Consider the following 27,030-nt stretch of genomic DNA (forward strand, 5'->3'; position numbering starts at 1 on the left):
TGATCACCTGTGTACCGAACCTGAGCCTGGAATAAAGACCATGATTACTTTAACTCCTAAGCCTAGTCTGGGAGTCTGCATTGCGGGTCCAGCCACTCTGGGTGCCTGGCACCCACCCGTCATGACAGTCTCCCTGTTTCCAACCATCCATCCATCCATCCATTTTCTTCCGCTTTATCCGGAGTCGGGTCGCGGGGGCAGCAGCTCAAGCAAAGCCGCCCAGACCTGCCGATCCACACACACCTCCCCCAGCTCCTCCGGGGGAACCCCAAGGCGTTCCCAAGCCAGCCGAGAGATGTAATCCTTCCAGCGTGTCCTGGGTCTTCCCCGGGGCCTCCTCCCAATGGGACGTGCCCCGAACACCTCTCCAGCGAGGCGTCCAGGGGACATCCGGAAAAGATGCCCGAGCCACCTCAACTGACTCCTTTCGACATGGAGGAGCAGCAGCTCGACTCCGAGCCGCTGCTCCGAGGAAACACTCGGAGTCGGAGTGTTTCCAACCAAAGGAAGTAAATATTGTAGTATACACCTTTTAAATATTGGTCTTAGGCATTCACTTCAGTGTTTGGTGGACAGGCTATCATGTAAAGAGAATGTTGGAAGTAAATAGCTCCAGTTACTGTATGATAAACAGAATGCCCAGTATTGTCAAGCTTAACATCTGTGACACTAGCATTAAAATATACAGACTAAAATATTGTCTGAAATATCAATATACATTTTTATAGTCTGAAATATATATAGTATGTCACACAGCCTAACATGGAATGATATTAATCATTATTATCACTTAGTGAGGCGTTGCTAGGTTGGTAGCATAGATTTACATTTACGCTACCTGGCTATACCTGCCCGTAGTAGTGATGTCATCAGTTTATGCACAGCGGGCATAAACTGATGACGTCATAGCACACAGCCCAAGAACTGTACGCAGATAAAAAGATGAAAAGGCCAGAAGTGTGTGTTGGTCCCAATATGGATATTACAGATGATTTTCTCATGGATAGTCCAACAATGAACAGCAGCCAAAGCAGCTAGCTTGAAGAGGGTGCCCTGGTGAATTTGGCGAGCAGCGCGGTACCAGCCAACATGACAAACGTTAAAGTGAGCCAACTTTTTCTGTACATGTTTGCTGGGTGTCGTGCATTTTGAAATTACATTAAATATTGTTAATGTGATTCCACGTGTTGTGTATCTCAGTGATAATAATGCAAATAACATGCAGTTGTCGTGCGGTATGCATTTTCAGAGTCCCTCCGTCCATGCCCAGTCACCCAAAATGACAGATATTCGACCGAGTTAGACGAGGGTGAATATCTGTCATTTTGGGTGACTGGGCATGGACGTCGGACCTCTGAAAATGCATACCGCCCTCCAAAAGTATGTTATTATATTATTATTATCACTTCCTGAGGTGTTGCTGTGCCAGTAGCATAGATTTACATTTACGCTACCTGTCTATACCCGCCCGCAGTAGTGGTGGGTATCCCAATACCTGCCGGCTGTGCATAAAGTAATGACGTCATAGCATGCGCAACCCAAGAACTGTCCACAGACGATAACATGAACAGGCGAGAAGTGTGTTTTGGTCCCAATATGGATATTTCGTATGATTTTATCATGGATAGTCAGACGATGAACAGCAGCCAAAGCAGCTAGCTTGATGAGGGCGCCCTGGCGAATTTGGCGAGCAGCGCGGTACCAGCCAACATGACAAAAGTTAAAGTGAGCTAGCTTTTTCTGTACACGTTTGATGGATGTCGTGCATTTTGAAATGACATTAAATATTGTTAATGTGATTCCACTACGGGGGGGGGGGGCCAAGTGGTTAATGCGCTTGGTTTCAGTTTGGAAGGTTCTGGGTTCAAATCCCACCCCTGCCACATTTCTCCATGTAATGTGGAGTTGCGTCAGGAAGGGCATCCGGCGTAAAACCTGTGCCAAATCAACATGCAGATCCACCTTGGATTTGCTGTGGCGACCCCGAGTGCAAACAAGGGAGTAGCCGAAGGGACTTACTAATGTGATTCCACGTGTTGTGTATCTCAGTGATAATAATGCAAATAACATGCAGTTGTTGTGCGGTATGCATTTTCAGAGTCCCTCCATCCATGCTGAGTTGCCCAAAATGACCAACATTCACCCTCGTCTAACTCGTGCGAATATTGGTCATTTTGGGCGACTGGGCATGGACAGAGGGCCTCTGAAAATGCATACCGCCCTAGTGGTTAGCACTGTTGCCTCACAGCGAGAAGGTCATGGGTTCAATTCCCGTGGCCTTTCTGTGTGGAGTTTGCATGTTCTCCCCATGTTTGCGTGGGTTTCCTCCGGGTGCTCCGGTTTCCTCCCACATCCAAAGACATGCGGGTTAGGTGGATTGGAATCTTTAAATTGTCCATAGGTGTGGGTGTGGGTGTGGGTGTGTCTGTGTTTGTTTGTCTGATTGTGGCCCTGCGACAGACTGGCGTCCTGTCCTGGGTGTACCCCGCCTCGTGCTCTATGGCTGCTGGGATAGGCTCCAGCCCCCGCGACCCTTAAATGGACTATCAATCAATCAATCAACTTTTTTTTTATATAGCGCCAAATCACAACAAACAGTTGCCCCAAGGCGCTTTATATTGTAAGGCAAGGCCATACAACAATCATGAAAAACCCCAACGGTCAAAACGACCCCCTGTGAGCAAGCACTTGGCAACAGTGGGAAGGAAAAACTCCCTCTTAACAGGAAGAAACCTCCAGCAGAACCAGGCTCAGGGAGGGGCAGTCTTCTGCTGAGACTGGTTGGGGCTGAGGGAAAGAACCAGGAAAAAGACATGCTGTGGAGGGGGGCAGAGATCGATCACTAATGATTAAATGCGGAGTGATGCATACAGAGCAAAAAGAGAAAGAAACAGTGCATCATGGGAACCCCCCCACAGTCTACGTCTAAAGCAGCATAACCAAGGGATAGTCCAGGGTCACCCGATCCAGCCCTAACTATAAGCCTTAGCGAAAAGGAAAGTTTTAAGCCTAATCTTAAAAGTAGAGAGGGTATCTGTCTCCCTGATCTGAATTGGGAGCTGGTTCCACAGGAGAGGAGCCTGAAAGCTGAAGGCTCTGCCTCCCATTCTACTCTTACAAACCCTAGGAACTACAAGTAAGCCTGCAGTCTGAGAGCGAAGCGCTCTATTAGGGTGATATGGTACTACGAGGTCCCTGAGATAAGATGGGACCTGATTATTCAAAACCTTATAAGTAAGAAGAAGAATTTTAAATTCTATTCTAGAATTAACAGGAAGCCAATGAAGAGAGGCCAACACAGGTGAGATATGCTCTCTCCTGCTAGTCCCCGTCAGTACTCTAGCTGCAGCATTTTGAATTAACTGAAGGCTTTTTAGGGAACTTTTAGGACAACCTGATAATAAAGAATTACAATAGTCCAGCCTAGAGGAAATAAATGCATGAATTAGTTTTTCAGCATCACTCTGAGACAAGACCTTTCTGATTTTAGAGATATTTTAGAGATAGAGATAGACTAAGCGGTAGAAGATGAAAAAAAAATTCAGGAACAGTAATTTGAATTAATTTTAATCATAGGTTTAATCCTCTGGAGTGCACGGATGCACTGTATCCGTGGACTCTGTAGCTTCCATCTTTCCTGTTTCTGCAATGTCAGTGTGTTTCTCTCCACAATAAGTGGGTGAAGCATGTGAGTCTCGGATTCTCACTGAAACATGCCAATAAATGCTAAGAAAATCTAAAAGAACCTTCCCACTGAACTGAAAACACATTAAATTTTTATTGAGTCTTTAGTCTTGTTATGAAGAAACACTTGTGTAGATTCTTTTTTCAGGGTTGGCACACAGCGATTATGTATCATTTCAACAAGACAATTATGGGCAGTTTAGCCATGTGGACATCAGAGTTTCTGTGACTGAGGAACTTTTTTAATACATTAAGGAATAATTTGAAAAGACATCCATATGGCACTGGTGTATGGTTTTATTTTAGAAATATGCCCTTTTGCAATGTACACAGCTCCCTGCCGTGTAGCTCCAACAGCAGGTAGCACTGCAGCCCTGCATGGCACATTTTTATTTTTATACATTTATTGTACATTGATCTAAAATATTGTCATACAGTGGGTATAAGTGTTGAACATTTTTTTCTCAGTAAATATATTTCTATTGCTATTGATGTGAAATTTTCACCAGAAGTGGGAAACAAGTAATCCACACACACACAAAGAAATCAAACCATAGATGTCCATAAATTATGTGTAATAATGTTAAATGACACAGCAAAAAAGTATTGAACACCTGATGAAAAGGAGGTGCAAAAGAGATGGAAAGCCAAAACACTAGCTGAAATCTTTAAGTAATTAGAAAGCAGTCCGGCCCCTTGTCAGTGCAAATTAATGTCAGCTCATTCAGTCCCAGCTGATGGCCTATAAAAAGGTGTCTCATTACCAAGGTGTCACGCATGAAAAATCTCATGACATGCAAAAACAAAGCTCCCTCTCAAGATCTGCACAACCTAATTGTTGCAAATCATACTGATGGCATTGGTTACAGAAGGACCTCTGAATGTTCCATTGAGCACTGTTGGAGCCTTAATTTGAAAGTGGAAAGAAAACAATTTACCATAAACCAGCCACGTCCAGGTGCTCCTCTTAAGATTACTGACAGAGGACTGAAACGAATTATCAGAAGAGTTGTTCAAGAGAAAAGTACCGCTTCAGAAAGACCTGGAATTAGCAGGTACAATTGTCTCAAAGAAAACAATAAGTAATGCACTCAAAATGCATGCTCACCACATAAGACTCTATTGCTGAAGAAAAAGCATGCCCTGGGAACATATAGTCTGGTCGGATGAGACGAAAACTTCATATAATTAAAGGAAAGCTAAATGGTAAAATCTATCGAAACATTCTTGATAAAAAATATACCAGGATGTTGAAAATGAAATGAGGGTAGACATTTCAGCAAGGCAATAGCAGCCAGTTTCCTTTGTGTCAGCCTGATCCCATCAGATCTCAGAAGCTAAGCAGTGCAGGATCTGGTTAGTACTTGGATGGGAGACCTATTTGGAACACCAGTGGCTGTATGTGTTTCTCCAGGTGAAACTTGAGTTGTATCAGGAAGGGCATCTGGCGTGGTGACCCCGAAGAAAAACACGAGCAGTCGAATGGAGAACAAATATATTTACTGAATAAAATGGTGACATCTTCAATACTTATTGAGCAGGCGACATTGAAGGAAATTTGAAACTGCTGGCTAAGGCTAAGCGTAAATTTGGTAAGATTGTAATTCACGTCGGCAGTAATGACACCCGGTTACGCCAATCGGAGGTCACTAAAATTAACATTGAATCGGTGTGTAACTTTGCAAAAACAATGTCGGACTCTGTAGTTTTCTCTGGGCCCCTCCCCAATCGGACCGGGAGTGACATGTTTAGCCGCATGTTCTCCTTGAATTGCTGGCTGTCTGAGTGGTGTCCAAAAAATGAGGTGGGCTTCATAGATAATTGGCAAAGCTTCTGGGGAAAACCTGGTCTTGTTAGGAGAGACGGCATCCATCCCACTTTGGATGGAGCAGCTCTCATTTCTAGAAATCTGGCCAATTTTCTTAAATCCTCCAAACCGTGACTATCCAGGGTTGGGACCAGGAAGCAGAGTTGTAGTCTTACACACCTCTCTGCAGCTTCTCTCCCCCTGCCATCCCCTCATTACCCCATCCCCGTAGAGACGGTGCCTGCTCCCAGACCACCAATAACCAGCAAAAATCTATTTAAGCATAAAAATTCAAAAAGAAAAAATAATATAGCACCTTCAACTGCACCACAGACTAAAACAGTTAAATGTGGTCTATTAAACATTAGGTCTCTCTCTTCTAAGTCCCTGTTAGTAAATGATATAATAATTGATCAACATATTGATTTATTCTGCCTTACAGAAACCTGGTTACAGCAGGATGAATATGTTAGTTTAAATGAGTCAATACCCCCGAGTCACACTAACTGCCAGAATGCTCGTAGCATGGGCCGAGGCGGAGGATTAGCAGCAATCTTCCATTCCAGCTTATTAATTAATCAAAAACCCAGACAGAGCTTTAATTCATTTGAAAGCTTGACTCTTAGTCTTGTCCATCCAAATTGGAAGTCCCAAAAAACAGTTTTATTTGTTGTTATCTATCGTCCTCCTGGTCGTTACTGTGAGTTTCTCTGTGAATTTTCAGACCTTTTGTCTGACTTAGTGCTTAGCTCAGATAAGATAATTATAGTGGGCGATTTTAACATACACACAGATGCTGAGAATGACAGCCTCAACACTGCATTTAATCTATTATTAGACTCAGTTGGCTTTGTTCAAAATGTAAATGAGTCCACCCACCACTTTAATCATATCTTAGATCTTGTTCTGACTTATGGTATGGAAAATGAAGACTTAACAGTATTCCCTGAAAACTTCCTTCTGTCTGATCATTTCTTAATAACATTTACATTTACTCTGATGGACTACCCAGCAGTGGGGAATAAGTTTCATTACACTAGAAGTCTTTCAGAAAGCGCTGTAACTAGGTTTAAGGATATGATTCCTTCTTTATGTTCTCTAATGCCATATACCAACACAGTGCAGAGTAGCTACCTAAACTCTGTAAGTGAGATAGAGTATCTCGTCAGTAGTTTTACATCCTCATTGAAGACAACTTTGGATGCTGTAGCTCCTCTGAAAAAGAGAGCTTTAAATCAGAAGTGCCTGACTCCGTGGTATAACTCACAAACTCGCACCTTAAAGCAGATAACCCGTAAGTTGGAGAGGAAATGGCATCTCACTAATTTAGAAGATTTTCTCTTAGCCTGGAAAAAGAGTCTGTTGCACTATAAAAAAGCCCTCTGTAAAGCTAGGACATCTTTCTACTCATCACTAATTGAAGAAAATAAGAACAACCCCAGGTTTCTTTTCAGCACTGTAGCCAGGCTGACAAAGAGTCAGAGCTCTATTGAGCCGAGTATTCCTTTAACTTTAACTAGTAATGACTTCATGACTTTCTTTGCTAATAAAATTTTAACTATTAGAGAAAAAATTACTCATAACCATCCCAAAGACGTATTGTTATCTTTGGCTGCTTTCAGTGATGCCGGTATTTGGTTAGACTCTTTCTCTCAGATTGTTCTGTCTGAGTTACTTTCATTAGTTACTTCATCCAAACCATCAACATGTCTATTAGACCCCATTCCTACCAGGCTGCTCCAGGAAGCCCTACCATTATTTAATAATTCAATCTTAAATATGATCAATCTATCTTTATTAGTTGGCTATGTACCACAGGCTTTTAAGGTGGCAGTAATTAAACCATTACTTAAAAAGCCATCACTTGACCCAGCTATCTTAGCTAATTATAGGCCAATCTCCAACCTTCCTTTTCTCTCAAAAATTCTTGAAAGGGTAGTTGTAAAACAGCTAACTGATCATCTGCAGAGGAATGGTCTATTTGAAGAGTTTCAGTCAGGTTTTATAATTCATCGTAGTACAGAAACAGCATTAGTGAAGGTTACAAATGATCTTCTTATGGCCTCAGACAGTGGACTCATGTCTGTGCTTGTTCTGTTAGACCTCAGTGCTGCTTTTGATACTGTTGACCATAAAATTTTATTACAGAGATTAGAGCATGCCATAGGTATTAAAGGCACTGTGCTGCGTTGGTTTGAATCATATTTATCTAATAGATTGCAATTTGTTCATGTAAATGGGGAATCTTCTTCACAGACTAAGGTTAATTATGGAGTTCCACAAGGTTCTGTGCTAGGACCAATTTTATTCACTTTATACATGCTTCCCTTAGGCAATATTATTAGAAAGCATTGCTTAAATTTTCATTGTTACGCAGATGATACCCAGCTTTATCTATCCATGAAGCCAGAGGACACACACCAATTAGCTAAACTGCAGGATTGTCTTACAGACATAAAGACATGGATGACCTCTAATTTCCTGCTTTTAAACTCAGATAAAACTGAAGTTATTGTTCTTGGCCCCACAAATCTTAGAAACATGGTGTCTAACCAGATCCTTACTCTGAATGGCATTACCTGACCTCTAGTAATACTGTGAGAAATCTTGGACTCATTTTTGATCAGGATATGTCATTCAAAGCGCATATTAAACAAATATGTAGGACTGCTTTTTTGCATTTACGCAATATCTCTAAAATTAGAAAGGTCTTGTCTCAGAGTGATGCTGAAAAACTAATTCATGCATTTATTTCCTCTAGGCTGGACTATTGTAATTCATTATTATCAGGTTGTCCTAAAAGTTCCCTGAAAAGCCTTCAGTTAATTCAAAATGCTGCAGCTAGAGTACTAACGGGGACTAGAAGGAGAGAGCATATCTCACCCATATTGGCCTCTCTTCATTGGCTTCCTGTTAATTCTAGAATAGAATTTAAAATTCTTCTTCTTACTTGATAACTAGCTGTGAAACCATTGGTCTGTCAACCTCCGACACAGGATTGTCTCGAGACATAAATCTGGGGAAGGGTACAGAAACATTTCTGCTGGTTTGAAGGTCCCAATGAGCACAGTGGCCTCCACCATCCATAAATGGAAGAAGTTCAGATCCACCAGGACTCTTCCCAAAGCTGGCCACCTGTCAAAACTGAACGATCAGGGGAGAAGGGCCTTAGTCAGGGAGGTGACCAAAAACCTGATGGTCACTCTGTCAGAGCTCCAGCATTCCTCTGTGGAGAGAGGAGAACCTTCCAGAAGCCCAACCATCTCTGCAGCAATTCACCAATCAGGCCTCTATGGTAGAGTGGCCAGAGGGAAGCCACTCCTTAGTAAAAGGCATATGGCAAGGCAAATCAAATCAAATCAATTTTATTTATATAGCGCCAAATCACAACAGTCACCCCAAGCCGCTTTATATTGTAAGGCAAAAGCCATACAATAATTACAGAAAAACCCCAACGGTCAAAACTACCCCCTATGAGCAAGCACTTGGCGACAGTGGGAAGGAAAACTCCCTTTTAACAGGAAGAAACCTCCAGCAGAACCAGGCTCAGGGAGGGGCAGTCTTCTGCTGGGACTGGTTGGGGCTGAGGGGAGAGAATCAGGAAAAAGACATGCTGTGGAAGAGAGCAGAGATCAATCACTAATGATTAAAAGCAGAGTGGTGCATACAGAGCAAAAAGAGGTGAATAAAAAGAAACACTGGGTGCATCATGGGAACCCCCCAGCAGTCTAAGTCTATAGCAGCATAACTAAGGGATGGTTCAGGGTCACCTGATCCAGCCCTAACTATAAGCTTTTTCAAAAAGGAAAGTTTTAAGCTTAATCTTAAAAGTAGAGAGGGTGTCTGTCTCCCTATTCCGAATTGGGAGCTGGTTCCACAGGAGAGGAGCCTGAAATCTGAAGGCTCTGCCTCCCATTCTACTCTTACAAACCCTAGGAACTACAAGTAAGCCTGCAGTCTGAGAGCAAAGCGCTCTATTGGGGTGATATAGTACTATGAGGTCCCTAAGATAAGATGGGACCTGATTATTCAAAACCTTATAAGTAAGAAGAAGAATTTTAAATTCTATTCTGGAATTAACAGGGAGCCAATGAAGAGAAGCCAATATGGGTGAAATATGCTCTCTCCTTCTAGTCCCTGTCAGTACTCTAGCTGCAGCATTTTTAATTAACTGAAGGCTTTTCAGGGAACTTTTAGGACAACCTGATAAGCCAGGTCCAGCCTAGAAGAAATAAATGCATGAATTAGCTTTTCAGCATCAATCTGAGACAAGACCTTTCTAATTTTAGAGATATTGCGCAAATGCAAAAAAAGCAGTCCTACATATTTGCTTAATATGCGCATTGAAGGACATATCCTGATCAAAAATAACTCCAAGATTTCTCACAGTATTACTGGAGGTCAGGGTAATGCCATCCAGAGTAAGAATCTGGTTAGACACCATGTTTCTAAGATTTGTGGGGCCAAGTACAATAACGTCAGTTTTATCTGAATTTAAAAGCAGGAAATTAGAGGTCATCCATGTCTTTATGTCTGAAACACATTCCTGCAGTTTAACTAATTGGTGTGTGTCCTCTGGCTTCATGGATAGATAAAGCTGGGTATCATCTGCGTAACAATGAAAATTTAAGCAATGCTTTCTAATAATACTGCCTAAGGGAAGCGTGTATAAAGTGAATAAAATCGGTCCTAGCACAGAACCTTGTGGAACTCCATAATTAACTTTAGTCCATGAAGAAGACTCCCCATTTACATGAACAAATTGTAATCTATTAGATAAATATGATTCAAACCACTGCAGCACAGTGCCTTTAATACCTATGGCATGCTCTAATCTCTGTAATAAAATTTTATGTCAACAGTATCAAAAGCTGCACTGAGTCTAACAGGACGAGCACAGAGATGAGTCCACTGTCCTGAGGCCATAAGAAGATCATTTGTAACCTTCACTAATGCTGTTTCTGTACTATGATGAATTCTGAAACCTGACTGAAACTCTTCAAATAGACCATTCCTCTGCAGATGATCAGTTAGCTGTTTTACAACTACCCTTTCAAGAATTTTTGAGAGAAAAGGAAGGTTGGAGATTGGCCTATAATTAGCTAAGATAGCTGGGTCAGTGATGGCTTTTTAAGTAATGGTTTAATTACTGCCACCTTAAAAGCCTGTGGTACATTGCCAACTAATAAAGATAGACTGATCATATTTAAGATTGAAGCATTAATTAACGGTAGGGCTTCCTTGAGCAGCCTGGTAGGAATGGGGTCTAATAGACATGTTGATGGTTTAGAGGAAGTGACTAATGAAAGTAACTCAGACAGAACAATCGGAGAGAAAGAGTCTAACCAAATACCAGCATTACTGAAAGCAGTTGAACATAAAGATATGTCTTTGGGATGGTTATGAGTAATTTTTCTCTAATAGTTAAAATTTTATTAGCAAAGAAAGTCATGAAGTCATTACTAGTTAAAGTTAAAGGAATACTCGGCTCAATAGAGCTCTGACTCTTTGTCAGCCTGGCTACGTGCTGAAAAGAAACCTGGGGTTGTTCTATTTTCTTCAATTAGTGATGAGTAGTAAGATGGTCCTAGCTTTACGGAGGGCTTTTTATAGAGCAACAGATCTTTTTCCAGGCTAAATGAAGATCTTCTAAATTAGTGAGACGCCATTTCCTCTCCAGCTTACGGGTTATCTGCTTTAAGCTGCGAGGTTGTGGGTTATAATCATGGAGTCAGGCACTTCTGATTTAAGGCTCTCTTTTCAGAGGAGCTACAGCATCCAAAGTTGTGCTCAATGAGGATGTAAAGCTATTGACGAGATAATCTATCTCACTCACAGAGGTTAGGTAGCTACTCTGCACTGTGTTGGTATATGGCATTGAAGAACATAACAAAGAAGGAATCATATCCTTAAACCTAGTTACAGTGCTTTCAGAAAGACTTCTACTGTAATGAAACTTATTCCGCACTGCTGGGTAGTCCATTAAAGTAAATGTAAATGTTATTAAGAATGATCAGACAAAAAAGGGGTTTTCAGGGAATACTGTTAAGTCTTCAATTTCTATGCCATATGTCAGAACATATCTAAAGTGTGGCTAAGGTGGTGGGTGGGCTTATTTACATTTTGAGTGAAGCCAACTGAGTCTAGTGTTGAGGCTGTCATTCTCAGCATCTATGTGTATGTTAAAATCACCCACTATAATTATCTTAACGGAGCTAACCACTAAGTCAGACAAAAGGTCTGAAAAATCACAAAAGAAACTCACAGTAACGACCAGGTGGACGATAGATAATACAAATAAAACTGTTTTTTGAGACTTTCCAATTTGGATGGACAAGACTAAGAGTCAAGCTTTCAAATGAATTAAAGCTCTGTCTGGGTCTTTGATTAATTAATAAGCTGGAGTGGAAGATTGCTGCTACTCCTCCTCCTCGACCCGTGCTTCGAGCATTTTGACAGTTAGTGTGACTCAAGGGGTGTTGACTCATTTAAACTAACATATTCATCCTGCTGTAACCAGGTTTCTGTAAGGCAGAATAAATCAATATGTTGATCAATTATTATATCATTTACTAACAGGGACTTAGAAGAGAGAGACCTAATGTTTAATAGACCACATTTAACTGTTTTAGTCTGTGGTGCAGTTGAAGGTGCTATATCATTTTTTCCTTTTGAATTTTTATGCTTAAATAGATTTTTGCTGGTTATTGGTGGTCTGGGAGCAGGCACCATCTCTACGGGGATGGGGTATTGGGGGGATGGCAGGAGGAGAGAAGCTGCAGAGAGGTGTGTAAGACTACAACTCTGCTTCCTGGTCCCAACCCTGGATAAGTCACGATTTGGAGGGTTTAATAAAATTGGCCAGATTTCTAGAGATGAGAGCTGCTCCGTCCAAAGTGGGATGGATGCCTTCTCTCCTAACAAGACCAGGTTTTCCCCATAAGCTTTGCCAATTATCTGTGAAGCCCACCTCATAGAAGGCACCTGAAGTACTCTCAGACAAGGAGAACAAAATTCTCTGGTCTGATGAGACAAAGTTTGAACTCTTTGGCGTGAATGCCAGGCATCATATTTGGAGGAAACCAGGCACCATCCCTACAGTGAAGCACGGTGGTGGCAGCATCATGTTGTGGGGATGTTTTCAGCAGCAGGAACTGGGAGACTACTCAGGATTGAGGGAAAGATAAATGTAGCAATGTACAGAGACATCTTGGATGAAAACTTGCTCCAGAGCGCTCTTGACCTCAGACTGGGGTGTCTGTTCATCTTTCAGTAGGACAATGACCCTAAGCACACAGGCAAGATATCAAAGAAGTGGCTTCAGGACAACTCTGTGAAGGTCCTCAAGTGGCCCAGCCAGAGCCCAGACCTGAATCCAATTGAACATCTCTGGAGAGATCCGAAAATGGCTGTGCACTGATGCTCCCCATCCAACCTGATGGACCTTGAGAGGTGCTGCAAAGCAGAATGGGCAAAACTGCCCAAAGATAGGTGTGCCAAGCTTGTGGTATCATATTTAAGAAGACATAAGGCTGTAATTGCTGCCAAAGGTGCATCAACAAACTATTGAGCAAAGGCTGTGAATACTTATGTACATGTGATTTCTTGTACAGGTGACCCTGAACCATCCCTTAGTTATACTGCTATAGACTTAGACTGCTGGGGGGTTCCCATGATGCACTGAGTGTTTCTTTCTCTTTTTGCTCTGTATGCACCACTCTGCATTTAATCATTGGTGAATGATCTCTGCTCTCTTCCACAGCATGTCTTTTTCTTGATTCTCTCCCCTCAGCCCCAACCAGTCCCAGCAGAAGACTGCCCCTCCCTGAGCCTGGTTCTGCTGGAGGTTTCTTCCTGTTAAAAGGGAGTTTTCCTTCCCACTGTCGCCAAGTGCTTGCTCATAGGGGGTCATTTTGACCGTTGGGGTTTTTCTGTAATTATTGTATGGCTTTTGCCTTACAATATAAAGCGCCTTGGGGCGACTGTTTGTTGTGATTTGGCTCTATATAAATAAAATTGATTTCATTTGATTAATACTTTTTGCAAAAAATTAAAACAGAAATCATGTTGTCATTATAGGGTGTTGTGAGTAGAATGTTGAGGGGGAAAAAATTATTTTTCTATTTCATTGTAAGGTTGTAACATAAAATGTGGAAAAAGTGAAGTGCTGTGAATACTTTCCGCATGCACTGTATAGAAAAATGAACATGAAATTGACAGTAGGTGACATTTGTGCACCATCTGTACTTACTGAGTGGAGATAGAACATTCTTTGTCTCTTTGAAATTTGTAAAGCTGGTATCTCTGACAAGTGACGTCTTGCACTGATGGTATTTTGCATGATGAAGCAGAAGCCGTGCATTCCAGAAATCCCTTCATTCGGTTTGGAAAGGACCTTACAGCTTGTCATGTCAAATCAGAGGAACTTAGAGTTTGCGGTAGTGAGTGCCACATTGTCCATTTTGCACTTTTTCACATTTCCATGTGTCTTCCTCCAGAGTAAAAAAAAAGTTGTTGTGAATTTGAAGTGCGAGATCATGGTGTTGCTTCACTCCAGTAATTCTGATTTTATTTCTCTTTCCAGTAGTTCAGCACGGTACAGTTTGCAGCACACAGGCCCGGACAACTGGCTCCCAGCTGTAAACCAGTCAGTCTGCACCACCACAGGGTCTTCTATGGGGGAAAAATAACATTTGTAAAGAAAATTGTTTGTACCTGTTCCAACTAATGTTTAGAGCAAACATTGGCTGAATACTGAGTGGGTCCTGTGGGGCAGGACAGCATGTTAGGATAGGAAAGTTTTCTCCATCGCGCGGTGTGACTTTATGTGTGAATGACCTGCTGATTTCTTGCTTCCTCAGCCTTTTATTCTATTGTCTTTCAAAGATTAGCAGCCACACACAAACAATACAATTGTGGGTGTACCAAAATCCACTTAAGCCTCAGATAGAGGTTGTTTCTCATCAAGAATGAGATAAAGTCAGACATTTTCAAAATATCCCCAGTTAATGATGTCCTTGCATGTGTGAGATGTTTCATGTTGCTGTATGGATACAGCATGACAGGGTATGTTGATGTCAGGAGTGTGAAATACTCAACAGCTTTCATTCTCCATTATATGAGGCATATCTTTGCTTTTTGTTCACCACGATCTTACTAAAAGTTTCCATAGGCCACTCCATCATTTGTGATTGTTCTGGATAAGACTGAGATCCAGGTTTTGAGTGACTCCCTGGACTCAGCCATCAAAACTGTATCTGTTTGCAGAAAAAGTGTTGAACTTGGAGAGACACTCACTTATCTCATCAGTGACATTCATCTTTTGGTCCTCAGCCTTTGAAGTTGAGAGACAACTGGGAAGAGCTTATGCAGTCATGAGGTCACTGGAAAAAGGTGTTTGGCAATGTTGAGATCAGAGGTGGGACGAAGTCACTGTGAAGTCATTCTCAATTCACCAATCTGCAAGTCCCAAGTCAAGTCTCAAGTCAGCTTGCAAACAATTGGTGGTCATTGTGACTTGAGACTTGACTTGGGACTTGCTGAATTATGACTTGAAAGTGACTTGATGGTGACTTCATCCCACCTCTGGTTGATATCTTTGCAGGAGAAGAAAAGCCCAAGTATTTAGGGTTCTGGTACTTCCTGTCTTACTGTGTGGTTGTGAGACTTGCACGCTAACCATTGACTGAAGATGAAGACTGGATGTCTTTGGTACCAGGTCTCTTGCTTGGGTACTGCTGAAATGGCTTTGTGTCAAACCACCAGTGTCTTATTAAAAGTTAGATTCAGATGACAAGTATCACTTGCATTATGTGGGAATGTCAGATACAACATTTTGGCCATGTGGCACATTTCCCATAATCAAGTACATACGTGCCTCAGTGTTGAGGACACTCATGTTTTACCTGACTACAGATAGTTGGTTACCTTCAAAGAGTGGGGATTGATTGGTGTCTACCTATGCGGTTGCCGTCTGGGACCTGGGAGGCTCCATGTGTGGTGGATGCAGCGAGACAGGACCAGGGCAATGTTCCAGGCGTGACTTTAGTTGATCGTAGGTAATTCACCAGTCAAGACCAGTAACCAGTAACAATGTAGATGAAGTGTCTTGTCCAAGAACACCTTCAGGCAGTATGATGACAATCAAACTGAGGTCTCCATTTTGGCAGCTCAAACTCATCCCGTTGAGCTGCTTGTTCTTCAGGTACATTGAATGAATGAATGTCTAAAAGAGTTTTGTTTGCAAATAATTGATACTTTCAAAATTTGTTTGCCAATGTTGCTATTAGGTTATCGCCAGTTTTTGCGGCATTCATCCTTGACCCAAAATACAAAGCATACAAATGTCAGCTCTCCCCCAGTTTCTCCATGATTAATGTTACACACACGCATACATAAACACAGAGGCCACTTCACTGTTAATATACAGATTTCTCGGTGTAATATCACACAAATTATTCATGTTTACGTGATTAAAATGTGGTGACTTTGCACTTAAATAATCCATCTAATTTAATGATAATTGCAGTCACAGTGCATAGAATTTTTCTGTCAACCTGTCACTGAAATCAATGGAACATCCAATTTACTCTGTTCCTCTAACAGCCAACATGTGAATGCAGCATAAGTCACAAAATTATGCCATAATGAAACTGCAGTATCTACAGTCCTTCAACACCATGTGTAGCCAATACTTAGATGTTTTTTAAGAAGACAATGTGGTGCAGTACTCATGCTACACAGCACAATGTTCTTGCATGCACATCTTGAATGTCTGATGCCATGTTGGATGCCTGACATTTGGCCTTCGTGGTCAGTGGCCTACACCACAGTCAAGATGCTGCAATGAGTTCTGTCTCCATAGTGTCTTCTGCAAACTTTAAATCTGTCAATTAGCAGCTTCATCATGGAGCAGCCAAAATATCTTCCACAGGTTGTTTCATCGGTGTTGCTGCTGCAAGTCAGAATGAAGTATGTGCATGTTTCCCACTGTTAAAGTTTTATCATCTTCTTTCACAGGTGGAGAAGCTTAGCTTTTCTTTTACAGTTAGCACTGCTTTAAGAAAAATGAGAACCTGCTAACTTAGCAGGTTCTCATTTTTCTTAAAAATGTCAGATTTTGTATCAGAACTAAAGCAAATTTTATCAAGTTTAAACTGTACAGAAAGATATTACACTTTCAACTGCAGTGAAACTTTTGTATGTAGAGCAGCACAAAGACTTCCTGTGTCCTTCATCAGCTCTGCCTTGGTTTCTTCTACAACGCTTCTGATTCTCTTTCACTTGATGATAAAAGATTATCTGACTGCTCATGAAAGATTAGCCCTTACTTCAAATGGAATCTTGGTGTTCAGGGGTATTAATTTTCTTAATAATACTGTAGTGTCCAGTTAACATTCAAATTCACACAGAAAGGACCAGGTTAGAAGCAAAGTCAGGACCTTATGACTATGAGGCAACGTTGCGACTACAATTCATTACTGCCCTCTCAAGTAGAATGTCCACTTCATTTCCATAAAAGTAGATTTTATCTAGGCCCTGAGACCCGCTGGTGCCAGTGCTTATCTCCAAAATGTATAGCGTGAAGCAGATTAGAGTCTGCACCCTGGATGGAATGCCACTCTGATGCAGGTTACTTGTCCAGCCAAGACTGGTAACCATTTACAGTCCATCGGACTGGGACAGTGAAGGTTAAGTGTCTGGTCTCCAGACATACACAGGGAGCATGACAAGGAATTGAACCTAAGTCTACATATTAGGAGCCTAACTCTACTTATCACACTGAGCTACCTGCAGCGTTAACAGATTTATTTCAGTTTTTATTCACTTTCCGATTTCCAGGGGGTCAAAGCTTTGCTTACAAATTGTTAGATGTACAAATACAGTTAAGTATGTAGGCTGTTACATAATTTTGACAGTGGTGTGCACAGTTCCACAAATCCGCTAACCAATAATTAGAGAAGCTACCTTCTTCATTAGCAGATTAGCTTTTCAGCTAACTTTGAAAACCATCAGCGGACCAATTAGCTTCCGCTAAATTAAGTTCTGCTAACTTTCAGTCCGCTAACATTTTTTTGCTGGCATAGTGAGTAAAGCTTAATGGTCAAAAGAATTTGTGAACCCTAAAATAATACAAGTTTTCTGCTGTGTGTTTTGCAACAGTCAGGCCACTGTGAGGAGCTCAGCCCTCCCCAGCAGAAGCTGGCAGGGTGGCTGTCAGTGGCTGCAAAAACATGCCATTTACTTTTCATATACAACAACACAGACGGTGGTAGGAGACATCAAACGCAAGGCACTTTTCACTCATGGTTTCATTTATAAAAAAAACTAATTCCGGACAGTTTATCAACTAGTCTCCAAGATGAATGCCACGTGAAGGCGCCCTGGTATTTTGGTGCTCCCTGTTTTGTCTGTTTTGTGTGCGTAAATCGTGTGTCATCGTGCTCCTACAACCCACGAGGAGCTTCTAAACATCAGATCATCAACATCCACGGACATTACGCCAGTTTTTTTAGTGCCTGCAGCTGAACTGGTTCACTTTTTGGCCAAAAGAGTGAGACGCCGGCGGAGAGGAAAACAAGCTGGAGCTCTCGTGCGCCTCAGACAAAGGGGCACACGCACGCCCCTACCTGGGATATTTCTCTCCAACGTCTGCTCACTCAGCAACAAGATGGATGAGCTGGCACTGCTGATGAAGAAGAATAGTGATTTCTCCTCATCTTGTGTACTGTGCTTCACGGAGACGTGGTTAAATGCACAGACACCGGACTGCGCGCTTCAAATAGAGGGATTCCAACTCCTCCGCGCAGACAGAGACCGAACACTCTCCGGTGGAAGAACAAGAGGTGGAGGACTCTGCTTCTATATCAACAACGCCTGGTGCTCCGATGTGCCTGTGATCTCACAACACTGCTCTCCCTCTTGGAATATCTCCTCATAAACTGTAGACCGTTTTACTCTCCCACGTGAGTTTAACTCCTTCATACTTTGCTCCGTGTAATATTCCCCGAGCACGGACGTGCACGAGGCCGAGCGCGTGCTCGCGGATCAGATGAGCGTGGAAAGAGACTTTCCCGAACTCCCTTGTTATAATTCTCGGTGATTTTAACAAAGGGAATCTCAGTCAGGAATTACCAAAATACAAACAGTTTGTTAAATGCCCGACCAGAGAAGGGAGCACGTTAGATCATTGTTACACGACAATGAGTGGCGCCTACCACGCGGTGGCCCGTGCAGCTTTGGGACTCTCAGACCACGTGATGGTCCACTTGATCCCAGCGTACAGACAGAGACTAAAAACTCTCTAAAACCTGTTGTGGGGACATCTAAGTGTGGAGCAATGAAGCTGTAGAGGAGCTACGCGCGTGCTTGGGCACTACAACTACAGATTAGGATATGTTTGAGGCTTCAACAGACAGTCTAGATGACTACACGGACACTGTGACATCGTATATTCATTTCTGTGAAGACAGCATCATCCCACAGCGTACCAGGGTGAGATATATCACGACAGCCCTGGTTCACACCTAAACTCCGGCAGCTCCGTCGGCAGAAAGAGGTGGCTTTCAAAGAAGGAGACAGAGACAGCTACAGAGGTGCAAAGTACAGATTTAGCAAGGAGGTGGCAAAGGCTAAATCCATGTACAGTTCACGTCTGCAGCAAAGGTTCTCTGCCAACGACTCGGCCTCTGTGTGGAGGGGGTTGAAAGAGATTACCAACTACAAGCCCAAAGCACCTTGTTCTATTGATGACTTGAAGCTGGCCAATGACCTGAACGTCTTCTATTCACGTTTTGAAGTCATGGACTCACACCTCCCCCCCCCCCACACAACTGGATATTCAAACACTCTGGACCTCCCCCCTCTCACGCTGCCCCCCCTCCCCCCGCTGCTGCCCTCTTGGTCCAAGAGGAGGACGTGAGGACGTGACATTTCAAAAGGCTGAATCCACGTAAGGCCCAGACTGTGTCTCTCCTGCCACCCTGAGACACTGTGCTGATGAGCTGGCCCCAGTCTTCACGGGGATCTTCAACACCTCCCTGGAGTCATGCCATGTTCCAGTCTGTTTCAAAGTCCTCCATCATAGTTCCAGTCCCCAAGAAAACCATGCGTCACTGGACTTAATGACTACAGACCTGGGCTCTCATGTCTGTAGTCATGAAGACCTTCAAACGCCTGGTTTTATCCTACCTGAAGTCCATCACCGTCCCCCTCCTGGACCCCCTGCAGTTTGCCTACAGAGCCAACAGGTCTGTAGATGATGCCATAAACCTGGCCCTGCACTCCATCCTGCAGCACCTGGACTCCCCAGGAACCTATGCTAGGATCCTGTTTGTGGACTTCAGCTCTGCATTCAACACCATCCTTCCAGCTTTGCTCCAGGACAAGCTTTCTCTGCTCCACGTGCCCGACTCCACCTGCAGGTGGATCACAGACTTCCTGACGGACCGGAGTCAGCGTGTGAGGCTGGGAAAGAACGTCTCGAACACTCGAGCTCTCAGCACAGGATCTCCACAGGACTGTGTCCTTTCCCCTCTGCTCTTCTCCCTGTACACTAATTGCTGCACCTCCAGCCACGACTCCGTAAAGCTCATCAAGTTTGCGGATGACACCACCCTCATCGGACTCATTTCGGATGGGGATGAGTCTGCCTACAGGAGGGAGGTGGACCGGCTGGTGACCTGGTGCAGCAGCAACAATTTGGAGCTCAACGCCCAGAAAACAGTGGAGATGATCGTGGACTTCAGGAAAGCCACAGCCTCCTCGCCCTCCCTCGCCCTCCCTCGCCCTCACCAACAGCCCCATCACCACTGTGGAATGTCACCGCTTCCTCGGCACCACCATCACGCAGGACCTCAAGTGGGAGTCAACCATCAGCTCCCTCATCAAGAAGGCCCAGCAGAGGATGTACTTCCTGCGGCAGCTGAAGAAGGCCAAGCTGCCTGCGCAGCTGATGGTGCAGTTCTACACAGCCATCATCAAGTCCATCCTCTGCTCCTCCATCACGGTGTGATACGCCGGGGCCACAGCCAGGACAGACACAGACTGCAGCACATTGTGGCCTCTGCTGAGAAGGTGATCGACTGTAGCCTTCCATCTCTCCACGACCTGCACATCTCCAGAACTCTGGGCCAAGCAGGTCAGATCACAGCTGACCCTTCTCACCCTGCACACGGTCTATTCGAACCACTCCCCTCGGGCAGGAGGCTACGGTCCATCCGGATCAGAACCTCCCGCCATAAGAACAGTTTCTTCCCCTCTGCTGTTAGACTCATGAACACTTCATAACTCAGTCACCTTAACCTTAACTCTGTCACTTTATCATTTTATCACGGGTCACTTTAGACAAATGCACTTTGGTTTTTAATTGCACTCCTCCCACTGCACTGTTGTCCTGTTTGTGTCGTTGCACATAGCCTTTCATATTTCATATTTTATCTTATATTTATCTTATTTTAGCACATATTTATCTTAGCATTTTATATTGCTCTCTGTTTAATGTTGCAGCATTATACCAAAGCAAATTCCTAGTCTGTGAATCCTGTTCATTGGCAATGGCAATAAACATCTTCTGAGTTCTGAGTTCTGAGAACATTAACAGCAACTCTGTCATTTTTACAAAGTGAAAATATCGCACATATTTTTTTAAAGTAATGCGCTAATTTTGAAGGTTTGAGCGTTAACTGACACATGCTCCAAAAGGCATTATGGGAAATGAGGTTCCTGTCATCACTCTCCCCTTCAGAATGCATAGAATACTGCCATCTACTGGATGATAATGTTGGGTGCAAAATTTGGGTGCATAAAGACAAAAGCTTTGGCTTGTTTGTTTGTTTCAGGTTTGTGGTAGTCTTTGAATTTACTCAGAAGCCCCTGCGGTGCTTAAACTCAAAACTGGCTTATTCAGTAGCTGACAGTGTACCGGAGTCAATACTAAAAGTTAGCAGTTAGCTCTAACGTCCACTAATTTTTTGTAGGGGTTTATCAGTTTAGTATTATAAAAGTTAACTTTTTGGTTAGCGGATTAGCGGTTATCGAAGCTAACTTTTCGGTTAGCTGTGCCAACCACTGAATTTTGACTGTATACACCACTTACAATTGACTTGAAATCAAACAATGAGGATGTGCTGTAGTATAGACTCATTTATTTCAAGGGGTTTTAGAAAAATATTGCATTAAGCATCAAAGAATCTCAAGCGTTTTTACACACAATAGATCATTAAATTTTCAGAGGCCATAACTAAGTAAGAAGCATGGCTTTTGTGCGTGCATATTGAGTAGCATTACATGCAGTCACAAGGCTTACATTTCAGTTTGTTTCACATAAAATTTGGATTTCCGTTGGCAATTCAAGATAAAGGGGCAATGTTTAAGTGATTGTTCTTGATCTTTGCCTCCAAACTCTTCATTTTAGCCCCATCCATCTGAACACACAACAGACATGACAGATACTCTGTATAATCCTGACACTAATGAACCAATCTGGATGGATTTCTGATGAAAGGATCACAAACTCACACTTTACGGACAGGGACACATTCACAAAGACACAGATTTTATAATTTAGTTCACAAAATGTGTCCGTGTGTTTGTAACAAATCTGGTTTGCTTCACTCACTTTCATGCACAGCTTGTGTGACTGATAGGATGATGTGGGTTATTACTGTACTGTCAGTAATAAAAGTGGGAGACAATGTCTTCAAAAAACTGTATTTCTACACAGTTTTTATTTGCAACATAGTTTGTGCCCATGAGGGATTTGGTTCATTTTTGACATCTTGCTTGACTGCTAAATTTGAAATATTGTCACGGAACTGATGCAATACTGCAAAACAGTGTGGGGTTGAAAAAAAGAAATGGCCTGATTTTGCACAAGTCTGTGATATTTGTCTCACAGCATGTATGCTGCACAGGCCAGTAAGGCAGAAATCCCAACAGCATGCTCTGTGAAGACATGAGTGTTGTGTTTGTGTGCTTGCAGGCAGGCCAGTGATGATAGTGGTGGAGTACATGGAGAACGGATCTCTGGATTCTTTTCTGAGGGTGAGTGTTGCAGTGATCAGAGCTCAAGTCTAGCCTTTCCAGGCAAAAAGGGGTTTGTGTGTGAGAAATAAACACAGTTCCTTTGTTATGATACACCCTCAGGAAATTAAGGAAAAAAATACATGATTGTGAGTATTACGCCAATTTGTCGGGGGGGGGGGGGCACTGTGCTATGTATGCTTTTGTAACTTCAGACCATTTTACAAGCTTGCCAGTAATATTAAGATTATGTTCAGTTTTCTTGTTGAAAAATCTGGTACATAGTAGCTGTGGATTAAGCATAAAAATGTCCCAAACAATATTAGCAAAGTAAATACAACATTTTATGATGTTTCAGGGATGTCATCATCATGTCACATACACTCTATGACAAATGATTAGCTGATCGATTAAGTTCTGGATTACCTCCAAATTCTGACTTTGTGGCATTATCATAATAGCCATAGCAGTTTATTACAAATAGTGTAGTGATCAATGATTTACTGATTGATACAAATTTCACAGTAAGTAGAGTCCTATGCAGGAGGAGGACTATTGGTACCTTATATACCATAGTGTGTAGGACAGGAATGTCTATGACTCTGCCTGGAGTGGACTGAGACAATGCAGATGATGTGTCTTGTCCAAGGACACAGACAGGTAGCATGATCGGAAGGTGACTCCAGGTCAACATAATGGTAACCCAAAGCCTTATCCTCTACAGTGCACAGATGAGCCAACACATCCAGGTCAACTTTTTGTGATGTTTTTATTAACAAATAAGTGATAGACTGTCACAGAGGCTTCGTTCAGCTTCTTCCTGAAAATAAAACTTCTTAGTTAGAGTTTCCGTCTTCCCTTGGGATGATGTGTCACTCACAGCTAATCCTAGAGACCAGGGAATTCCCAGTTTAAAAAACAAGGAAAGAAATGCTCAGCAGCTCAAAAAGGACCTTGTCAGCAACTGGAAATACTTTTATTTGTATTCAGTCTTTCGCAAAAGGAAACTGTTATGGAATAACACATGTGGAGGAATTATTTTGCCATCTGGATGCTCACAGAGCAACTGTGGATTTTATTGATGTGAACATTGGAGTTTCAGTGACTGGGATTTTTTTTTCACACAAAAAGAAATTATGTGACACACAGCCCATTCAAATGATTTTGTAAGTGTTTGTATTTTAAAAATATGTTTTGATTTTTTGTTTTTTGCACTGTACAGACAGCTAAAATGGGCATAATGTGAATGTTTGCTCCAGATGTGCACTGTAGATCAGTTTTTATCAGTACAGGTGTGTTGTTTGTTTGTGCATTTCACAAAAGTGACTGCACGTTAGTGTTATTATTTCAAAATTATCATAAATCCCTCTCCATTTATTATTTCTGGTATAAAAGTGAACATCTGGAAGGGCCCCTTTACACATAGTACAAAAAAGTACAACTCAGGGCGACTCACAGTGAAACAGCTCGTATGAGCGAACCATGAAAACATCGCACCAACAGGCAAGCATGCACGATGCCACTGCGACAGTTGTTTTATATATTTCCATGTACAGCAGGCAGAGACACGCGCCTCACGGAGTAATGTTGTAAGTTCATGTCCTTCAAAACACGGAATGTGTCCTCCAGCTGGAACATCCAGGAGCAGAGATCCTTACAGCTGCGGATGTGAGTGGACACGCACCCCCTGTCCATTCAGCGCCCAGACCAACATGTCACTCTGTGTTGTGTGGTCATTCATTTTCATTATTTGTTATGTAATTGCGTATGTAGGTATTGTCATAATTATTTATATAACTGTCCTGGTGGTGGTTTCTGTGTTTGTAATGTGTGCACAGAGCCGTCATCCAGCTGTCAGTGTGCTGTGATCAGCTGACAGGCCCCTCCCCATGCTTTGTGCGATCAGACCTCGCTGTGCAGCCCCCGTGTTATCAGATTTGTACATACTACATATAAGCATTTTATGCAAGTGTGCTCCCCACCCCCGGAATGCCAGATGTGTTGGGGGAGCGGGGGGTGGAGGCGCGACATACGCGCACACGTGTGAGACACATGCACAGCATGGATGTGGCTTTTTGCACCTCGACACTCATGGGGTACTGAGACAAATTTCACATCAAGCTCGACAGTGATAATCTGCTGACTGTGGTCATGCTAATAGTGCGAATGGCCACACATTTTCTAAGTGCCATGCGAGCGGTGTTAGATGTCTGTACCTGTCAGCTGGAATTTGGCTGACACCTGTCATGGGAGGGTTCAGTGGGCTCTCACAGTGCCTACTAGTGGTGTGCACAAATATGTGTAGCATCAGGTGTATGAGGCGATAGAGGCAGCTACAATTTTACACGTATTGCATACGATTCCTGCTTCATGAGCACTTCATGCACAATTCGACCAAATTTGCACTATGTGTGAGGGGGCCCTAAGGGATATAAAGGGTGTGGATTCGCCACTGCCGGCTCCACAAAAAAAAATTAAGTTATGGGAAGGAAGGAATTAAGGAAGGAAGGAAGGAAGTATGCAGTCTTTATGTGGTGTCATTTTAGCTAAATCACTCAAAAAGTTGGCATTTTATAGAGCCAGACAAACTTTTCATTCAATATGCAAGTACATATTTTTATTTTGGATTACAGTGGTCCCTCGCTATAACGCGGTTCACCTTTCGCGGCCTTGCAGTTTTGCAGATTTTTTTTAAGTGTAATTTTGCATGCTTCTTCTTTTTTTTTTTTTTTTTTTTACAGCACATTGTGTTCTGCGTCCTTATCAGGCGGGCCGGTCGCGGCACCGGTCGGCATCACCGTGATTGCTGTCACTGCCTCCGATGCACTTACTGAGTCTGCGGGCTCAGTAAACGCCGCAGCGGGCCACTCACACTGCCCTCCTGTCTGCTGTGCGGAGCTGCAGACAACTCTGGCAACAGGTCCAGAGACTACGCTCGCTGTTTTGATGCGGAGCGCTCCGGCTGCAAGGATAGGCCTCTTGCGGAAAAATCCACAGCTCCCGCTGCATGGTCTCGGTAACCGCAGCCGCAGTGCTCCGTGGCCATGAATTGGATTCTTTGCAGGTCCCACATCTGTACCCCCAGAGGTAGTGAGTGAAGGGAGAGCACGTGCATTGTGTTCTGCATGTGTCTGTTTATAATCTTCTCACCCAGAAGAAAAAAGAGAGTGTTTACACAGGAGAGAAAAGTGAGAAAATGTTAATGCCTGTTTGAGAAAAGTGTATAAAGTGTGTAGTGAGGGGTTTTACAGCCTTAAAACATCTATAACAATTGTAAAAAAATAACGCTGACTACTTCACGGATTTCGCCTATGGGGGGTTAGTTTTAGAACGTAACTCCCGCGATAAATGAGGGACCACTGTATTACAGTTTCAGTTAAGCAGCCACTCTGCTCTGTGTAAGTCTGATGCTGTCAGATTTCAGAAGCTAAGCAGAGTGGGTCCTGGTTAGCACTTAAAAGGGAGATCTCTTCAGAAGACAAGGGGCTGTGTTTGTTTCTCCAGGTAAAGCTAGAGTTGCATCGGGATGGTCATACAGTGTAAAACCTGCACCAAATCTCAATGCCAATCTGTACTTGATCCGCTCTGGAGACCCTGAACAATCGGAAACAGCCACAAGGCAAATTATACTTTCAGCGCCAATTTGTTTTCATATATTACACTACATTTGTGACCCAAAGACTTTGGTAAACCCGTTTCTAACCTCAAAACAGCTAGTTCACATGAATGAAGGTGTAGTTTTCACTAAGGATTTGAAGAATTTCTAAAAACACATTTCATATTTTCATCTAAAGAGCCAAATTATATCTTTACACTGTTCTAGAACTAACTATATGTCTCACATATTTAGCAAGCTGAGATTGTTCTGAACATTTTGATATGTAGCACATGGACATTATACTACATGCAAATACCTTAAAAGGGAAATTCCTGAAGTTATGGTGACATCAAGAAAATGCCCTTGGACTCCAGAGGATCTACCTACTCTGCACTGTGTAATAGAAAACCTTTAATTCTCTCTACTGAAAATCATATCACTGCAGACTCTGTTGGCTGTTTTCTTTTCTGCTGTCACTCTCTTGTCTTATTAGTTTTTCATTTCGCCTCTGTCTATTCCATCTCTGGTTTACACTGTGGCTCCTACTTCTCAAGTTTCTCTGTCCTTCTCTTCCTCTCAGCAACATGACGGTCACTTCACTGTCATCCAGCTGGTGGGGATGCTGCGTGGCATCGCTGCAGGTATGAAGTACCTGTCAGACATGGGCTATGTTCACCGAGACCTGGCAGCTCGAAACATCCTTGTTAATGGCAACCTGGTGTGCAAAGTTTCTGACTTCGGCCTGTCCCGAGTCCTGGAGGATGACCCAGAGGCTGCATACACTACGACGGTATACTTGATTCCCTAAAGCTCAACACTTTGGTGCCTAAAATCCATGGTACGGTTTTGGGTTGGATCTGACTCAGTGTATTGTCAGAACAGCTTACATTTGAGTTTAGTGCACATTCCAGTGAACACC

The 27,030-nt window shown here is 42.8% G+C and overlaps 1 protein-coding gene across 2 annotated transcripts in view; it reads left to right on the forward strand.

The window, feature by feature from the left end:
- The window catches only part of LOC117524148 (ephrin type-A receptor 6-like), an 866,515-nt gene that overhangs the window by 821,622 nt on the left and 17,863 nt on the right, over positions 1-27,030 (forward strand). For both annotated transcript variants that reach the window (XM_034185882.1, XM_034185881.1), the window contains 2 exons: positions 22,473-22,534; positions 26,692-26,901. In XM_034185882.1, coding sequence (XP_034041773.1) covers positions 22,473-22,534; positions 26,692-26,901 — 272 coding nt within the window. The remainder of the gene's footprint in view (positions 1-22,472; positions 22,535-26,691; positions 26,902-27,030) is intronic.

Source organism: Thalassophryne amazonica, chromosome 14 (genome assembly GCF_902500255.1).
Source record: "Thalassophryne amazonica chromosome 14, fThaAma1.1, whole genome shotgun sequence".
NCBI classification, from domain to species: Eukaryota; Metazoa; Chordata; class Actinopteri; order Batrachoidiformes; family Batrachoididae; genus Thalassophryne; species Thalassophryne amazonica.